We start from the raw sequence: 16,457 nt of genomic DNA on the forward strand, positions 1-16,457 counted from the left end.
GATCAATAGGGAGGGTGAACCCTGAGTCAGTCAGTGAGGTTGGTGGGGGTTAGTGAGGAGTGGAATTCACTAATACTGGTAGATAGCATCCTCCCACATGCTCCTGGTCCCACTCTCATTTCTGCCCCAGGTGGCCAGGAACACTCTAGGGTTTTGGGACCTGAACTCAGCAGCTACCTTCTGGATGGGCTGAAGCCAGGGACACTGTACCACGTGTGGCTGAGTGTCCTAGGGCCAGCTGGAGAAGGACCCCCCAGGGAGGTGACTGCACACACTGGTGAGCCCAGAGGTCCCACTCTGCTTTGGTGTGCTCGGGTCGGGGCTCATCCCCTGCCTCACACTAATGACCCATCCTGATTCCCTGCATCCCAGATTCTGAGTGACTTCTGTTGTCCTCCCACACACTTGATCCTAGAGTAATCACAGCATGACCTCCCCATGACACTTCTCTAAGATAACCTGCTCCAGGATCTCAGAACTCTCTCCTTTGGATTCTCAGGACACCTTGATCTTTGATTTCTCCTTCAGAGTCACCTGGTGTTCCAAGTTCTGAACTAAATGTGGTGGAAACCTCGATCGACTCAGTAACTCTGGCCTGGACCCCAGTGTCTGGGGCATCCAGGTACATCCTATCCTGGCAGCCACTCAGAAGCACTGGCCAGGGTGAGTGTGAGGCCAAGGTTGGGGTGGGCTGGCAGTTGGAGCTCCATGGAGGGCCTCCTTCTTAATGAAGTTTTGTCCCTTGCAGAAGTACCGGGGACCCCACAGACACTTCCAGGCAGCTCGAGCTCCCAGCGGGTGACAGGACTAGAGCCTGGCATCTCCTATATATTCTCCCTGACACCTGTCCGTGGGGATGTGCTGGGTCCTGAGGCCTCTGTTACACAGAAGCCAGGTATAGAAGGCACAGTAGGAGAGGCCTAAGAAGGATTGCTAGATGGGCCCATCAGTAACTTGACCCCTTCCTGCAGTGTGTTCCCATGGCCCAGTGGATGTGGTGTTCCTGTTACATGCTACCCGAGACAATGCTCACCGTGCAGAGGCTGCTAGGCAGGTCCTGGAGCAGTTGGTGTCGGCACTTGGGCCTCTTGGGCCACAGGCTACCCAGGTTTGACCCTAAAGGCAGTCAGAACCATATGTCCTCCCACCTCTCTGCTCATCCCAGGCTCCATACTAGTCACCATCTGTCTACCCGACCACAGGTCCAGTCTTTCTCCCAGGCTCCAGATCTCACCTGCTGGTTGGCTCCCTATTCTATTATCATTACTGACCTCCTAATAAGAAATTCAAATTTAGTCATCCCCCCTCTGTTTCTCTAGGTTCTATATGTTCCCATCACTGCTTTGTCATCCCCCCAGGCTCTGTATCTCCCTCTACCCCAGGTTGGCCTGCTATCCTACAGTCACCGGCCCTCCCCACTATTCCCACTGAATAGTTCCCATGACCTTGGCATCATCTTGCAGAAGATCCGTGACATCCCCTACATAGACCCAAGTGGGAACAACTTGGGTGAGGACTGCAGTGAGCATGGACTCCTTGGGATTCCCTATTAGGAGATTGGTTTCCCAACTCCCAATTCTGCCATGTCTTTCCTCCCAGGCACAGCTGTGGTCACAGCTCACAGATATCTGTTGGCACCAGATGCTCCTGGGCGCCGACAACAAGTGCCTGGGGTTATGGTTCTGTTAGTGGATGAGCCATTGAGAGGTGACATATTCAGTCCTATCCGCGAGGCCCAGTCTGCTGGTGAGGAATTGGGCTGATGGGGATGGGATCTGGGAACAGGGATGGCCCCAGAGGGGACATCATGCAGGCTACTGTACCCCTCTTTAGGGCTCAAGGTGATGATGTTAGGCTTGGCTGGAGCTGACCCAGAACAGCTACGTCGCTTGGTGCCAGGCGTGGACCCTGTGCAGAACTTCTTTGCTGTGGATGATGGTCCAAGTCTGAACCGGGCAGTCAGTGATCTGGCAATAGCCCTGTGTCAAGCAGCCTCAGCCACTCAGGTTTGGAAGAGGCCTCTGGGGGTACTAGGTGGTATAGATGAGGGGACCTGGGGCTCTTGAAAGGACCAAATGGACTTAAAGAGATCTTGTGTTCATAGCCACCGCCAGAGCCTTGCTCCGTGCATTGTCCAAAGGTAAGTGTCCAGGCCTGAGTGAGTGGGTAAAGGCCACATCTGAGGCTAGTCATGCTGATTCTCACTGATATGTCTTTTCCCAGGGCCAGAAAGGGGAACCTGGAATGATGGTGAGTGGCGTTGTGGGAGTACACAACGGGTTGGGCATCAGTGGAGCAAGGAGAACTGACAGCATGGAACTCACTGATCACTCTTTCTAGGGCCTGAAAGGACAAGCTGGGCCTCCTGGCCCCTCCGGTCTCCCGGTGAGTGCCTCCCCACACCTGTCCCTGTCCTGACTGGCTTACTACCTCCTTACCTACTCTCCCCTCTCAGGGCAGGACTGGTGCTCCTGGCCCCCAAGGCCCTCCTGGAAGTACTGTTGGAAAAGGTGAAAGGGTGAGTGAGAAGACGATGGGGTGTCCCCCAGGTTGCTCTTCCTAGTGATCTCAGGGGTTTTAGAAGGAAGAAAGAGGAAGTAGAATTAGGACCACAGAGTATTCCTAGAAGCCTAAGTGGAGATTATAAACTACATCAAAGACTTGGTGGAAACTCTGAAGTGGAGGGGTCAGAGAGGCCATGAGATCCTCTGGAGAGGCTCCAGGTAGCAGTTATGGATCCCAGGGGCAGGGAATACTTTCTGCCTTATTATGCTGTTCAGTTCAGAGGGGCCATTCTCTGTCCTTTGGCTCCATCCCTGACAATACTTGGAGGACTATGGGGTGGGAATCCCTGGTTGATGGACTGGGGCTCCTTCAGCAAAGCAGGACATTGGAGAGGGGGTCCTTTCCTCTTCTGATCTCTTTGCCTCCTTAGGGCTTCCCTGGTGCAGATGGGCCTCCAGGCAACCCTGGTCGCCCTGGGACTCCTGGAACCCCTGGAACCCCTGGCCTGAAGGTGAGCAAACTTTGCCCTTTCAGGCCTTGGTAGGACAAATGCTTGAGTGAGTGGGTGGTTCTCACTGTTTTGACTCTTGCCTCCATTTACAGGGCTCCCCAGGCTGGCCTGGCCCTCGTGGGGAACCAGTAAGTGCCTTCCCTTCTTTGCTTTCCCAGGGTTCTTTCTACAGGATGGGGAGGCTGGGCTGGGGTGTTGTTGGCCCATGGGGCCACCCTGAGATTCACCTGAGCCTAAAGCACTACTGTCTGCTCTGTTTTGTCCTTAGGGAGAGCGAGGACCTCGAGGCCCGAAGGGGGAGCCGGTAGGTGAAGGGGGAATGAGGGTCAAGTTGTCCTAGGGAAGAAGAGGTTGCTGCAGGCAATCTTGGGCCAGGCCTGAGGTGTGGTAAGGAATAGCTGGGGTACCTTTAGAATTTTCTTCCACCTTGAACCTTCACTATCCTGCCTACTGCTCTCTGTCCCTGTAGGGGGAGCCTGGGCAAGTCACTGGAGTAGAGGGACTAGGGCTTCCTGGAAAGAAAGGGGACCCTGGACCTTCGGTAAGTCCCAGGGATTAGGTGGGAGCAGGTGATCTGCAGTGTGGAACTAATGTGTAGAAGAGAGTAAGATCTGTGGGGTTTGCACCTTATACTTTGTCTCTTCATTAGGGTCCTCCTGGACCTCGTGGCCCTTTGGGAGATCCAGGACCCCGTGGTCCCCCTGGCTTTCCTGGAACAGCTGTGAAGGTAACAGCATGACTCCCATGTGATTCAAAGACCCGATGACTCCACTGAAACCTACAACACCTACTGATTGTTCTGACCTTTTGACCCCCACCCATGTCATGACTCCTCAGTTCCCATGTGATTCTTATAATCTACTCACTATGACTCTTGTCTATCTGTTGTCTTGGGGAAGGAGGTATGGTACAGATTCATGGGGTCATAATCTGTTTTCCAGGGTGACAAAGGTGATCGTGGGGAACGGGTAAGTTAGGTATAAGACATGCAGGTGGCGGCTTGGAGATGGATTCCTCTGGCCATCTGCTGACTTGCTGTTCTCTCCCAGGGTCCCCCTGGGCCAGGTACTGGTAGCACGGCATCTGGGGAACCTGGACTGCCGGTGAGGGAATCTTGATGCTCTACTGGGGAACCTGCTCAGGGATTTGGGTAGAAACTGGGGGCTCTGCTGGGCCTGGGATTTGTTCCTAGATTCATATGTTTATGCATTCCTCCTAGGGTCTTCCTGGAAACCCTGGACCCCAAGGCCCAGTTGGTCCCCCTGGAAAGAAAGGAGAAAAGGTAGGAAACTTGCCTCTTGGTATCTTAGTTCAAAGGCAAGAGGCTGGGTGTGGGGTCAGGGCTTCCCTGTGTCTTCCTAACATGTGTTTCTCTGACAGGGTGACTGTGAGGATGGAGCCCCAGGCCTCCCAGGACAACCTGGGACCCCGGGTGAGCTGGTGAGTTAGGGATTGGGGATTCTGAATGTGGCAGGTATGACCCCACCTTCAACCATTAACTCCTACACTTTCCTTTTGCCCAAACTTAAATCTTTGAATTGCCAATTTCATCCTTTCCAGGGCTTGCAGGGACCTCCTGGAGTCACTGGTCCCAAAGTGAGTACTAGTACTAGTACTCTTCAGGAGTGAAGAGTGATACTCTGGGCCTCCCATGGTGTTAGGGGAGGCTGGAAGACCAGGAGATAGGGGTTCTGTCCAGGTTGGAGGATGTGGTTTCAGAGAAGGGGGGATAGTTGGAGTTTACAACACCTTGTTTGGTTTCACCAGTCATGGCCCCTCTCCCATCCTCTCTCTTCCCAGGGTGACCGGGGAATGACAGGGATCCAGGGTGAGACTGGAGAAAAAGTAAGTGCAGTCTGGGGCTCTTGGGCCAATGAGGATCTGGGGTCAGACTTAGCTCTGACACCTCTTCTATTCCATCAGGGTGAACGGGGACTTCCTGGTCCAGTGGGACCCCAGGTAAGCCCACTGACTTCAGTGCCAGTGCCAACTTACCTATGAACTCTGTGCCCTCTCCTGATTCTGACTTCTTTCCCTTGATGTCTGCTGATCCTGTCATCCACCCATCTTTACCCGATTCTTGTTTGTTTGTTTTGTTTTTTGGTGCTGGGGATTGAACCCAGGGCCTTGTGCATGCAAGGCAAGCACTCTACCAACTGAGCTATATCCCCAGCCCCTTTACCCAATTCTTAATCCCCACTAATGCAGACTCTAGTCCTCAACCCCAGGGACCTGGATTTTAACCTTCTGACCTTACTGTACTGACCTCGACTTTTATGACCTGGTCTCTGCCCTCCAGCCAAGTTTGACTCCTGCTACCTAAATCTCAGTTCTCCACAACCCCTCTTCAGTTCTGACCCCCAGTCTCGACCCACTGTTTACTCATGATCCCCTTGCTCCCCACCCCACTACCTGGAGCAGCAATTCTATTCTTCCCCAGGGACTGCCTGGGATTGTTGGACGTCCTGGAGCTGAGGGTCCTGAAGTGAGTCTGTGACTGGTGGGATGAGGAGTGGAACTTTTGTGTGGTCTTCCCCTCCTACTTTCCACTTGAGTTCATATTTTCTTCACATACAGGGGCCACCAGGACCCACTGGCCGCCGTGGAGAGAAGGTGAGTTGTGGACTGGGTGTTGTACCTCCTGGCATCAGGATGTGGAAGGTGGGACACTGGAAACTTGGGTTCTTAGGTAGATCTCTAACCTGTCCCTGCCCCTATACTCTCTTCTCAGGGAGAGCCTGGTCGCCCCGGGGACCCTGCAGTAGTGGTGAGTGTGGGAAGGATGGGGTTCTGAGCCCAGCACATCCCTGGAGCCGTGACCTATAAACAATACTATGTGACTCTATAACCCTGGATTCCTGGGCAGGCTCAGAAGTCTGTGACTTTTTTTATGCTATAACCTGCTTCCAGACTCCTGATTGTGATCCTCTGAACCTTTAACCACCATACTGGTCACAAACTTTGTGTTATCCCATTTTGTATAACCCCCCTGCTCTCAGTGGTGACCCTGAGACCTCTGGGCAAAGACTGCTCTATGATTTCCAGTTATATATAACCCATTCCAATCAAGATTTTGATCCTTTGAACCCCAGGTGGGGTCAAGTAATATCTATACTATTTGTTTTTAGGGACCTGCTGGTGCGGGAGCCAAAGGAGAAAAGGTACATCTGGTGAGGGGAGGGGAAGTTGTTACAAGGTTGATGTCAAGGTCATAGAACTCTGGGCCTACCTGAAGGTCACAAGAGTTGAAGCATGATTGTTGGATTGTGGAGATACCTGGACTCTGGGACCAACACTGATGGTCTTTGTTACTTTCAGGGAGATATGGGGCCTACTGGACCCAAAGGAGCTGCTGGAGTAAAAGGGGAACAGGTGAGAGAAGGGAAAGTATTTAGAGGTGGGTCAGGTGAAGAGTGTACCTACTGACTTCTGATCTTTCCACTCACAGGGTCCACCAGGGTTGGTTCTTCCTGGAGACCCTGGCCCCAAAGGAGATCGTGGAGACCGGGTGAATAAATGTGGGGATGGGGGTGTGTGAGAAAGGGAGAAGAGGTGGTACCTGAGAACACTAAGTTCTGTCCCCCTTCCCCCATCCTCAGGGTCCCATTGGTCTCACTGGAAGAGCAGGACCTCCAGTGAGTATCTATGACCTTGGGTGCCCTCAAGGTTTCTGGGGTCACTTCTTTAAAGGCTGTCTGCTACATGCTTTCTTCATCACCTCACTCTTGTCTCCCTATAGGGTGACTCAGGTTCTCCTGGAGAGAAGGGAGACTCTGGGCGGCCTGGCCCTCCTGGACCTATTGGCCTCCGAGGACGAGATGTAAGAGGCTGGAATTGGGGGAGCCATGGAAGATATGGGGAAAAGGAATTTGCCAGCATCACTAGGGGTCTTGGATTGGGTCTGACTTTCATGTCTCACAGGGTGAAGTTGGAGAGAAAGGTGATGAAGGTCCCCCGGTAAGATTTCTCCCTACTGTGTTTTTTGATCCTTTACCCTGGAACTATGATCCCAAGGCCTGGGGACTCTGACAGGTCATCCAACCTATTCCCTGCCTTCTATCCAGTTGGTGCCTGGGCACTCTTTTCCCCAATTCCACCTCCACTTTTCTCTCTGTCACCAGGGTGAACCAGGTTTGCCTGGAAAAGCTGGTGAGCGTGGCCTTCGGGTGAGTCTTAGCAGGGAGAAGTAGGAGGGCTAATGGGAGAATCTATGGCATGAAGGTGATAGGGAGCACTGAGGGTGATGGAGGGTGATGGGAGAATGTGGCAATGGAAAGTGGTGGGAAAACCTGGGGCAGTATAGGGACTCATGAGGGAAGCTGCAAAATATTATGAAGGTTTGTCTCAGACCAGCTGTTTTTCTCAGGGGGCACCTGGACCCCGAGGTCCTGTGGGTGAGAAGGGAGACCAAGGAGATCCTGGAGAGGATGGACGAAACGTGAGTCTCAACCTCTGACACCTTACCCTGACCTCAACCTTAACCCATCAACCATCCAGTCTCCAGCACCTGATTCTGCTACTCCAACATTGCAATGTTAACCCTTATGATCTTTACTTTCTGTGACCCCTTATCACAATCCCCCAATGGCCACCAGAACTCCATAAGTCCTCAAGGTTCCTCCAAATTACTACCTTCCCCAAGTGACCCTGACATTCTGGCTCTCTGCAGGGCAGCCCTGGACCATCTGGACCCAAGGGTGACCGTGGGGAGCCGGTGAGTTGTGCTGGCCCTGGGCTCAGGTGGGATGAAAATTTCCCTGGTGCCATTGCCAATTTATTAGTCAGAATCTGTGCCAGGGGCCTGGAGGTTGCTGATGACCTTCTGGGAATTAGTACTGGGGTATTTCTTCAAGGAATTTGGGGGCAGAGTTGAACCTGGGGCAAACCTGAAGCATGCCCTGGGACCTCAGGGCTCTTGTTCACTATGATCATTTCCTTTTCCAGGGTCCCCCAGGACCTTCTGGAAGGCCGGTAGGCACTGAGCTGGGTTTGTTTTTTTGTTATCTCCTGCACCTGCCCCTGTTGACTTCATACTGTGTCTTGTTACCTTTTCTATTTCCTCCATGGCCCCCCTGACACTTCCATTGACCCTCAATCCCTACTAACCCCATCGTCCCTCTCTAACTCCTGTTTCCCCTCGTTGAAGCATTCTTTTCACTGTCCACAGGTGGACATAGAACTTGGAGCCAGAGAGAAGGTACTGGGGGTCTGTGGGGTAGAGTGAAGCTGTGAGTCTATAAAGGATCTCAGTACCCCACATTGATATCTTTTATCTTTGTGATTCAAGGACTAGTTCCTTAGCAAGCTTGTCTCTGCCACAGGGAGAGCCTGGGGACCGTGGACAGGAGGGTCCTCGAGGACCGAAGGGTGATCCTGGGCCACCTGGAGCTCCTGGGGAGAGGGTGAGTATGGTTGGTCCTTTGGTGGGGGCTGGCCTGGGAAAACATGCTCTGATTCTTTTTCCCTCTCTCCGCAGGGCATTGATGGGCCTCGGGGTCCCCAGGGTCCACAGGTGAGTGCTGAATTTTGCCCCTCAGCCCAAAACTCATCTTGTCTTTACATCTTTTTAAAAATTTCTTTGTGGGGCTGGGGATGTGGCTCAAGCAGTAGCGCGCTCGCCTAGCATGCGTGTGGCCCGGGTTCGATCCTCAGCACCACATACAAACAATGATGTTGTGTCCGCCAAAAACTAAAAAAAATAAATATTAAAATTCTCTCTCTCTCTCTCTCCGTCACTCTCTCTTTAAAAAAAATTTCTTTGTAGTTGTAGATGGACAGCATGCCTTTATTTTGTTTATTTATTTCTTTTAATGCAGTGCTAAGGATCAAACTTAGTGTTTCACACATGCTAGGCAAACACTCTTCCACTGAGCTTCATTCCCAGCCCTTGTCCTTACCTCTTTTTTAAAAAAATATTTTTAGTTGTAGATGGACACAATGCCTTTTTTCTATTTATTTATTTTTATGTGGTGCTGAGGATTGAATCCCATTTCTCACAAATGCTAGGCAAGTGCTCTACCACTGAGCCAACCCCAACCCTTGTCCTTACTTCTTATATGACCTTGTTCCCTCTAGGGGGACCCAGGTGTCCGAGGCCCAACAGGAGAAAAGGTGAGAGAGTGTAGTTTTGTGCCTGACTCCAAGATTCATATCAGTCTTGGATGCTTCTTACCACTCTCTGTTCCTCAGGGTGACCGGGGCCCCTCTGGACTGGATGGCCGGAATGGACTGGATGGGAAACCAGGAGCTCCTGGTCCCCCTGGGCTGCATGTGAGTCATAGTAGTTACTGCTAAGAATCCCCTTCCTGTACCTCCTCATAAGAGGGCCCAAAACCTGTGTCTCATCTGGCTGGTCTTGGCCTTGAAGTTTGAGGATGGGCATGCTACTGACATGCAGGCTTTGAGTTCATAGAAACTGGTGCCCTGTTGGTGGACAGGGCCCCTGACCCCATGATCCTGACTTTGAGTCTTTCCCCAGGGTGCTGCAGGAAAAGCTGGGGACCCAGGGAGAGACGTAAGTGAGGGGAGATTCTGGGGTGGAGGGTGGCTCAGGGGTCCAGCATGAACCACAGCCAGGTCCATCATAATCATAGTAAGAGTGAAGGCAGTTGGTTCTTCCTTCTCCTTGGGAGGGGTCTGAGTCCCTGGCCTGAAGGTTTCAATAGACTCCCCCTTTCTGATCTTCTTTGCCTTGAGGATCTTAATAGGTCCTCTAGCTTTGGGGGATTATTTCCTTGGGAGTCTCAGCAGCAGGAGTGTCTTTAACCCATAGGATCCCAAAGGGACCTCCTAATCCTTGGCGTTTCTACACTGGAGTAGGATTTTAATGCATCTTTCAGTCCATGGAGGTGTGTCTCTAGGGATATCTGAGGCCCTCTCAAACCTAACCAAGATTTTTTTAGGGACTTCCTGGCCTCCGAGGAGAACAAGGCCCACCTGGTCCTCCAGGACCCCCTGGAGCACTGGTAAGTCCAGGCCTTCATGCTGTCCTTTTGCCTGCTTCCTATCCTCTCCTAAGCCCTGACATCTGATGGATGATCTCTTTCCACAGGGAAAGCCAGGCGAGGATGGCAAACCTGGCCTGAATGGGAAAAATGTGAGTGTGTCCAGGACAGCCAGGGCAAAACCTGCTAAAGAATCCCAGCACATGCACATAGCCCAAATACGCAGACAACTCATGAAGTATATGTGCTAACACATGTAGACACCTACCAACCCCTGAAAACCTAGCCCAGGTGTGAAGATATATCCTGTAACACAGTTCTAAGTGCACATACGGCAACTTCATAGATGAATGTATCAACTTGGGTCCAAGGTAACCCACAGGCATGGGCATAGACAAAGAACCAGACACAAATTGACAGGTACAGACATGCTGGCATGAAGCCTTATTTGGTGACATATAGAGACATATTCATATATAGACACTTTCAACTGGACTCAGATATATGTTAAGAAATGGACTTAGGACTACATGTGGACTTACATTGAGACCTAGTAAAACACATACCCTTGACTCTGTCATCTGACATATTTGCTGATACATACATTTATATCCATAGTCATCCACATACATTTGGTCATACACATTGAAATACAAGACTTGTAGACAGATGCCAAGACACATGGTTCTCAAGGCACTGGGGACCCAGTTATACATGTATAAGCCCATGCCCAAGTGCAGACATGGGCCAAGATGTGCAGACAGAGTGAGTCACAAAATCACTTCTGTGACACAGAGACTCATGGATACACCTGTTAAGATATACATGGATGCATACACTACTGGGTCACATGGATTATCACCAAACCAGATGCATAGTGGAGTGTTATCTTGAAAGCCAGAAAAGTGTGTGTGTTGGGTAGGGGCTATGGTGAGGGCCTGACCAGGTTGGGGGACATGAAGGTGAGCAGGCCCATGCAGGTCACCCTTAGTCTTGCAGCGGCTTACTCAGTTGGGTCCAGGCCACACTCCAAGACAAAAACAGCCATGGAAGTAGAGGCACAGACAGTCATAGTCATCTGAAATCTGCCGAGACAGTGTGTTGTCTCCAGATACTGGTGATTGTTTGAGCTAATATGAGTCCTCTGCCCACAGGGAGAACCTGGGGACCCTGGAGAAGATGGGAGGAAGGTAAAGCCCCTTCCCTGGGGTCTCCTGTGGCTTTGGATTGGGCCATGTCTGAAAAACCCTTGTCTTCCTTAGGGAGAGAAGGGAGATTCAGGCTCTCCAGGGAGAGAAGTAAGTGTGGAATTTTCTGTAACCTCTGATCTTACATCCTGACTCTGTGAGATATGACTCTATTCTTTCCTGGGATCTCAGTGTTCTGATGCTGACTGCATCCTTTACAGGGTCATGAGGGCCCCAAGGGTGAACGTGGAGCTCCTGGTATCCCTGGGCTCCAGGGCCCTCCAGGTCTTCCAGGGCAGGTGGGCCCTCCTGGCCAGGTGAGTGTTCAGAGTAGTTCTGGAACTTGGGAGAAACAGAGGCCATTATGTTTCTTGAGATACCTCCCAGGATGGCATGATCCTATATGATCCTTTTGTATTCTGTCATATCTTAGGGTTTTCCTGGTGTCCCAGGAAGTGTCGGCCTCAAAGTGAGTGTGTGAGTTGGGTAGGAGTATGGTGAGGGCCTGATCAGATTGGGGGACATTTTCCTCACCTAATCATTCCTTGTTTTCAGGGTGACCGTGGGGAGACTGGATCCAAAGGGGAACAGGTGAGGCCCCACCTTTTTCATTTGCCTAAGTAGCTGTAGACCCACATATTCACACATGCCTCATAAGCTGGATCCTAGCAGCCTGTCTCTTGATCCCTCCAGGGCCTGCCTGGAGAGCGTGGCCTGAGAGGAGAACCTGGGAGTGTCCCGGTGAGCTGACTTTGGGACCTGGCCCTTAACACTCATTTGCATGCCCATAATGACAACCTTTCCATCTTCTTCCCCTTGCTATGAGGCTCCACAGGTTCTGTTCTCTGTGCTTTGTCCCCTGCCCCATTAGGATTTTTATAATTTATACTTAAGGGAACCTGGGCAATGGGGACATGCCAGAGAGGGACCCCAAGTGGGTCTCAATAGGACTGAAAATATGCTTGGCAAGAGGCCAGGACAAGAGGGCATTGGAGGGGCTGTGATGTGGCTCAAGTGGGCTGTGGATGTGGCTCAAGCGGTAGCGCGCTTGCCTGGCATGTGTGCGGCTCGGGTTCGATCCTCAGCACCACATACAAACAAAGATATTGTGTCCGCCGAAAACTAAAAATAAATAAATAAATAAATATTTTTTAAAAAGAGGGCATTGGAGGCTCTTTGTGGGGGCAGTATGAAGCAGGAGGCAGGAGCTTCTTTTCTGTGTGTAGTCCCTCACCAACCTTGTGTTCCTAGAATGTGGAGCGATTTCTGGAAACTGTTGGCATCAAGGTAAGCTGTTTAGGGGCTGGGGTGGGAACAGGTGGGGGTCTCATGCTGCAAGTAGTGCCCACAAGGCCCAAGGGGTAGGTGGTGGCAGTTACGGGCCCTGCTCCTCTCAACCCTTAGACATCTGCCTTGCGGGAGATTGTGGAGTCTTGGGATGAGAGTTCTGGTGGTTTTCTGCCTATGACTGAACGGCGCCGTGGCCCTAAAGGGGACCCAGGCGAGCGGGGTCCCCCAGGCAAGGAGGTAAGTGGTGGCTTAGTATGTATGCCCTGTGGGAGGCATAGTTGTACACCCACCAGCATTCATCTTCTGCTCCTCCAGGGCTCCATTGGTTTTCCTGGAGAACGAGGGCTAAAGGGAGATCGTGGAGACCCTGGCCCTCAGGGGCCACCTGGCCTGGCCCTTGGGGAGAGAGGCCCCCCTGGACCTCCTGGCCTTGCCGGGGAGCCTGGAAAACCTGGAATTCCTGGGCTCCCAGGTCGGGCTGGGGGTGAGGGGGAGGCAGGAAGGCCAGGAGAGAGGGTGAGCCTGGGGACTGTCTGGGAGGGCCAGGGGTGTGGGGTTGAGGGGGGTGCTGGATTCTCATGGACATAACCCTCAACCTACTGTTTGCACTTCAGGGAGAACGGGGAGAGAAAGGAGAACGTGGAGAGCAGGTAAGCCAGATGGGGCCCTGTGAGGTGGAGCTTCCTGGAGCATGTGCTGGCAAAACTTCCCCATTTTCTTCTTTTCTGCAGGGCAGAGATGGCCTCCCTGGCCTCCCTGGACCCCCTGGTCCTCCTGGTCCCAAGGTGATTACCTCAGCCCTGCCCAAGGCCTGTGACTGCTGTGACTGGTGACCAGGAGGCCACCCTTAGCTTGGGCCCCAGAAATCCATGTGGTGTCTCTGACTTTATAACCTTCTGTGATCCTGTGACCCATCGTGACACTTCTGTGTCTTTCTCTCCCCTGTGACCTTGTGCTTGTAGGTGACTATAGATGATCCAAGTCTCGGACTCACCAGAGAACAAGGGCCCCCTGGACTCAAGGGTGCCAAGGTCAGTGTGGGATCAGCCTGGGGACCCCCACTTGCAAAGTCTATAAGAACTGACTTGACATCACATCCCCACAGGGAGAGCCAGGCAGCGATGGTGACCGAGGCCCCAAAGGAGACAGGGTGAGGTCTTCTATCACACTGTATTTCCCCCTCCTTTATGTGGCATACTAGGGGTGGTATTGTGTATGTACATGGGCACATGGCAGGGACTGGGGGTTCAGGACATGATATTATGCTTGCAGGGTGTGCCAGGCATCAAGGGAGATCGGGGAGAACCTGGACAGAGAGGTCATGATGGCAACCCAGTAAGTCCTTGCCCCATGGACCACTTGTATGAAAGAATGTGGCTCTTCCATGTTTTGTCCTATATTCAAAGTTGGAGTCAGCACTACCTGGACTATTTGACTCCTGCTTCTGGCTGCATAGGGAGTGATGGACTGGGGGAGAAGCTGAGGTCAGGGCACAAGAACAGTGTAGCCTTAGACCTTTTCTCTTTAGGGTCTACCAGGAGAGCGTGGTGTAGCTGGGCCTGAAGGAAAGCTGGTGAGTGGTGGCAAGAGCAGCTTGCGCAGACTTTGGTATTCTGCTGTGTGTGTGTGTGTGTGTGTGTGTGTACATGCACATGAGTGCATGTACACACAGGACCATGTGTGCTATCCGAAGGGCAGTTTGTGGATACACGGTGATCTGTCTCTGGGAGGGTGGGGGCATGGAAATGGGCCCCTAAGCAAAGATTCCCAGGTGGTGGGAATGGCCCAAGTGAGGCCTTGATTGAGGCTCATTATCTTCTTCTCTATGCAGGGTTTGCAGGGTCCGAGGGGGGCCCCTGGCCCAGCAGTGAGTACTGAATTCTTTACTTTTCCTGCCCCATCCTGTGCCCAACCCCATGAACAGTTCTGCCTAGTTTCCCTGGTGGGGTGGGGCTGGCTTTCTTCATCTGACTGTTTCTAACAGGGTGGCCATGGAGACCCTGGACCGCCTGGTGCCCCAGTGAGTGATGGGGGAGCACTAAATGGTGGGAGTATGGGAGGGATAGGTCAGGCATCAGTCTGCTGTTGAACCACACCTTGTTTATGGGAATCCCTGAACCCAGGCAAACAATGTTAATCCCTGTTCCCTGCCTTGACACTTTTCTCTAGGGTCTTGCTGGCCCTGCCGGACCCCAAGGACCTTCTGGACTGAAGGTGAGTATAGGTATGTGGGAGTATATGGATGGTGGAGGAGGGGGATCCTTCAAGCCTTATCTATACCCAGAATAAGCTCTGCTAGCTTCTGGGGTATCATTCCTGGTGATTATGCTAAGCACCAGGAGTTCCTCTGTGGACTCTGTTCATATGCTTTTTGGGTCTTTTGCAGGGAGAGCCTGGAGAGACAGGACCCCCAGGACGGGTGAGTGACCCAACTCATAGGGTAAGGTCACAGGGAAATGGGTGGAAGTGGCACTTCCTTGAACTTTTTCTTCCTCTAGGGCCTGCCTGGACCTACTGGAGCTGTGGGACTTCCTGGCCCCCCCGGCCCTTCAGGCCTTGTGGTGAGTGATCTGTGGCTCTTTAAGGGATACTGTGTTCCTACATACTGGGTTCCATGTTCTCCCATGTCTTCCTTTGTCCTTTGCCCTGTGTCATCCATTCCCATATTTGTTTCCCCTCAGGGTCCTCAGGGGTCACCAGGTTTGCCTGGACAAGTGGTAAGTCATAGAGGTAAGGGTCTGATTTCAGGAGTCAGGGGTCAACCATTAGGCCCCTAACTAAGTTCCTCCCTCTTAGGGGGAGACAGGGAAGCCAGGACCCCCAGGTCGTGATGGCGCCAGTGGAAAGGATGGAGACAGAGGAAGCCCTGGTATACCAGTATGTGTTCTGGGGGTTGCTCATAGCAGGCTTATCATAGGGCCTTGTGCCCAGCTTTGTGCTTGGATATGAGGAGTGGGGCAGTAGGGACAGAATGGTGGAGAGGCTCTGAGTTACCCATACTGCTCTGCCCCAGGGATCGCCAGGTCTGCCTGGCCCTGTTGGACCTAAAGGAGAACCTGGACCCATGGGGACCCCTGGACAGGTGACCTTTGACCCTGACCTCTACCTATTGCACCAATTCCTCTGCTTCACCCCAAGCCTCAGTTTCCACATTCCATTCATGATGGCAGGGTAGGGTTGGGGAGGATGGGTGGCTAGGCAACTCACTGGGTATTCCCCACAGATGGTAGTTGGACCCCCTGGAGCAAAGGGAGAGAAGGTGAGTGTACTAGGGACCTGGAAGGGAGGACCAAGAGGGGATGCCAAGGAACCCCACTGACACCTCTTCTTCATTAGGGTGCCCCGGGAGGCCTTGCTGGAGACCTGGTGGGTGAACCGGTAAGTGTGGCACCTCTGATAGCAAGGGGTCTTTGACCCATAGTTTACCCACCCTCATGACCCTCAACTTATATAATATGCCCCACATTTGACATCTTGCTGGTGCCTCTTTTCCTTGAGTTTCATCTATCTGTAACTAATGCCTGAGTTGCTTTCTTATTCTTGTGTCTACAGGGGGCCAAAGGTGATCGAGGACTGCCAGGGCCAAGGGGTGAGAAGGTGAGTAGACCTGGTCTTAGGGTCTGAATGTTGGGCAGGGAGACATAAGGCTGAGTGGCCCTAGATCTCACCACCACTTCTGTGCAGGGTGAAGCTGGCCGTGCAGGAGAACCTGGAGACCCTGGGGAAGATGTGAGTCTGGGGTCTGGGGTCTGACAGGTCCAAGCTTGGCTTGAGTATGACTGTGGACATGTGGGATCATTCTTAGGCCAGTGCATAGATCTGAATCCCTGGATCTGGCTTGAGGGGCTTGATGACTTCAAGAGCCTGCTTCTTGGGCACCTTGCAGGGTCACACACTCTTAGCTTCCATACTCAAACTTCTGAGTTTGTGAGGCTGTCCCAGCTTGGCTTTAGTGTGCTTATTCTTTGTCTTTTATTCCTTACCATGTCTGAGCCCACATGTGTGTGGGCTATCTGATCT

General features: G+C 52.3%; 1 protein-coding gene across 1 annotated transcript in view; it reads left to right on the forward strand.

Moving 5' to 3' along the window:
* The window catches only part of Col7a1 (collagen type VII alpha 1 chain), a 32,874-nt gene that overhangs the window by 7,907 nt on the left and 8,510 nt on the right, over nucleotides 1-16,457 (forward strand). The window contains exons 21-91 of the mRNA XM_076867087.2: nucleotides 131-277; nucleotides 529-663; nucleotides 749-895; nucleotides 972-1,108; nucleotides 1,383-1,509; nucleotides 1,600-1,746; nucleotides 1,834-2,006; nucleotides 2,105-2,140; nucleotides 2,224-2,250; nucleotides 2,341-2,385; nucleotides 2,456-2,518; nucleotides 2,936-3,016; nucleotides 3,109-3,144; nucleotides 3,285-3,320; nucleotides 3,486-3,557; nucleotides 3,666-3,743; nucleotides 3,958-3,984; nucleotides 4,066-4,119; nucleotides 4,236-4,298; nucleotides 4,397-4,456; nucleotides 4,577-4,612; nucleotides 4,817-4,861; nucleotides 4,940-4,975; nucleotides 5,457-5,501; nucleotides 5,594-5,629; nucleotides 5,748-5,783; nucleotides 6,145-6,177; nucleotides 6,335-6,388; nucleotides 6,465-6,524; nucleotides 6,616-6,651; nucleotides 6,756-6,836; nucleotides 6,938-6,973; nucleotides 7,138-7,182; nucleotides 7,383-7,454; nucleotides 7,686-7,730; nucleotides 7,961-7,987; nucleotides 8,184-8,213; nucleotides 8,338-8,418; nucleotides 8,493-8,528; nucleotides 9,092-9,127; nucleotides 9,206-9,286; nucleotides 9,495-9,530; nucleotides 9,919-9,981; nucleotides 10,068-10,112; nucleotides 11,115-11,150; nucleotides 11,223-11,258; nucleotides 11,369-11,464; nucleotides 11,581-11,616; nucleotides 11,703-11,738; nucleotides 11,841-11,888; nucleotides 12,399-12,434; nucleotides 12,552-12,674; nucleotides 12,753-12,953; nucleotides 13,052-13,087; nucleotides 13,169-13,222; nucleotides 13,400-13,468; nucleotides 13,543-13,587; nucleotides 13,710-13,772; nucleotides 13,966-14,010; nucleotides 14,269-14,304; nucleotides 14,422-14,457; nucleotides 14,607-14,651; nucleotides 14,824-14,856; nucleotides 14,936-14,998; nucleotides 15,119-15,154; nucleotides 15,234-15,314; nucleotides 15,451-15,519; nucleotides 15,661-15,696; nucleotides 15,774-15,815; nucleotides 15,990-16,034; nucleotides 16,122-16,166. Of these exons, the coding sequence (XP_076723202.2) occupies nucleotides 131-277; nucleotides 529-663; nucleotides 749-895; nucleotides 972-1,108; nucleotides 1,383-1,509; nucleotides 1,600-1,746; nucleotides 1,834-2,006; nucleotides 2,105-2,140; nucleotides 2,224-2,250; nucleotides 2,341-2,385; nucleotides 2,456-2,518; nucleotides 2,936-3,016; nucleotides 3,109-3,144; nucleotides 3,285-3,320; nucleotides 3,486-3,557; nucleotides 3,666-3,743; nucleotides 3,958-3,984; nucleotides 4,066-4,119; nucleotides 4,236-4,298; nucleotides 4,397-4,456; nucleotides 4,577-4,612; nucleotides 4,817-4,861; nucleotides 4,940-4,975; nucleotides 5,457-5,501; nucleotides 5,594-5,629; nucleotides 5,748-5,783; nucleotides 6,145-6,177; nucleotides 6,335-6,388; nucleotides 6,465-6,524; nucleotides 6,616-6,651; nucleotides 6,756-6,836; nucleotides 6,938-6,973; nucleotides 7,138-7,182; nucleotides 7,383-7,454; nucleotides 7,686-7,730; nucleotides 7,961-7,987; nucleotides 8,184-8,213; nucleotides 8,338-8,418; nucleotides 8,493-8,528; nucleotides 9,092-9,127; nucleotides 9,206-9,286; nucleotides 9,495-9,530; nucleotides 9,919-9,981; nucleotides 10,068-10,112; nucleotides 11,115-11,150; nucleotides 11,223-11,258; nucleotides 11,369-11,464; nucleotides 11,581-11,616; nucleotides 11,703-11,738; nucleotides 11,841-11,888; nucleotides 12,399-12,434; nucleotides 12,552-12,674; nucleotides 12,753-12,953; nucleotides 13,052-13,087; nucleotides 13,169-13,222; nucleotides 13,400-13,468; nucleotides 13,543-13,587; nucleotides 13,710-13,772; nucleotides 13,966-14,010; nucleotides 14,269-14,304; nucleotides 14,422-14,457; nucleotides 14,607-14,651; nucleotides 14,824-14,856; nucleotides 14,936-14,998; nucleotides 15,119-15,154; nucleotides 15,234-15,314; nucleotides 15,451-15,519; nucleotides 15,661-15,696; nucleotides 15,774-15,815; nucleotides 15,990-16,034; nucleotides 16,122-16,166 (4,349 nt within the window). The remainder of the gene's footprint in view (nucleotides 1-130; nucleotides 278-528; nucleotides 664-748; nucleotides 896-971; nucleotides 1,109-1,382; nucleotides 1,510-1,599; nucleotides 1,747-1,833; nucleotides 2,007-2,104; nucleotides 2,141-2,223; nucleotides 2,251-2,340; nucleotides 2,386-2,455; nucleotides 2,519-2,935; nucleotides 3,017-3,108; nucleotides 3,145-3,284; nucleotides 3,321-3,485; nucleotides 3,558-3,665; nucleotides 3,744-3,957; nucleotides 3,985-4,065; nucleotides 4,120-4,235; nucleotides 4,299-4,396; nucleotides 4,457-4,576; nucleotides 4,613-4,816; nucleotides 4,862-4,939; nucleotides 4,976-5,456; nucleotides 5,502-5,593; nucleotides 5,630-5,747; nucleotides 5,784-6,144; nucleotides 6,178-6,334; nucleotides 6,389-6,464; nucleotides 6,525-6,615; nucleotides 6,652-6,755; nucleotides 6,837-6,937; nucleotides 6,974-7,137; nucleotides 7,183-7,382; nucleotides 7,455-7,685; nucleotides 7,731-7,960; nucleotides 7,988-8,183; nucleotides 8,214-8,337; nucleotides 8,419-8,492; nucleotides 8,529-9,091; nucleotides 9,128-9,205; nucleotides 9,287-9,494; nucleotides 9,531-9,918; nucleotides 9,982-10,067; nucleotides 10,113-11,114; nucleotides 11,151-11,222; nucleotides 11,259-11,368; nucleotides 11,465-11,580; nucleotides 11,617-11,702; nucleotides 11,739-11,840; nucleotides 11,889-12,398; nucleotides 12,435-12,551; nucleotides 12,675-12,752; nucleotides 12,954-13,051; nucleotides 13,088-13,168; nucleotides 13,223-13,399; nucleotides 13,469-13,542; nucleotides 13,588-13,709; nucleotides 13,773-13,965; nucleotides 14,011-14,268; nucleotides 14,305-14,421; nucleotides 14,458-14,606; nucleotides 14,652-14,823; nucleotides 14,857-14,935; nucleotides 14,999-15,118; nucleotides 15,155-15,233; nucleotides 15,315-15,450; nucleotides 15,520-15,660; nucleotides 15,697-15,773; nucleotides 15,816-15,989; nucleotides 16,035-16,121; nucleotides 16,167-16,457) is intronic.

Source organism: Callospermophilus lateralis, chromosome 10 (assembly GCF_048772815.1).
Source record: "Callospermophilus lateralis isolate mCalLat2 chromosome 10, mCalLat2.hap1, whole genome shotgun sequence".
Lineage (NCBI taxonomy): Eukaryota > Metazoa > Chordata > Mammalia > Rodentia > Sciuridae > Callospermophilus > Callospermophilus lateralis.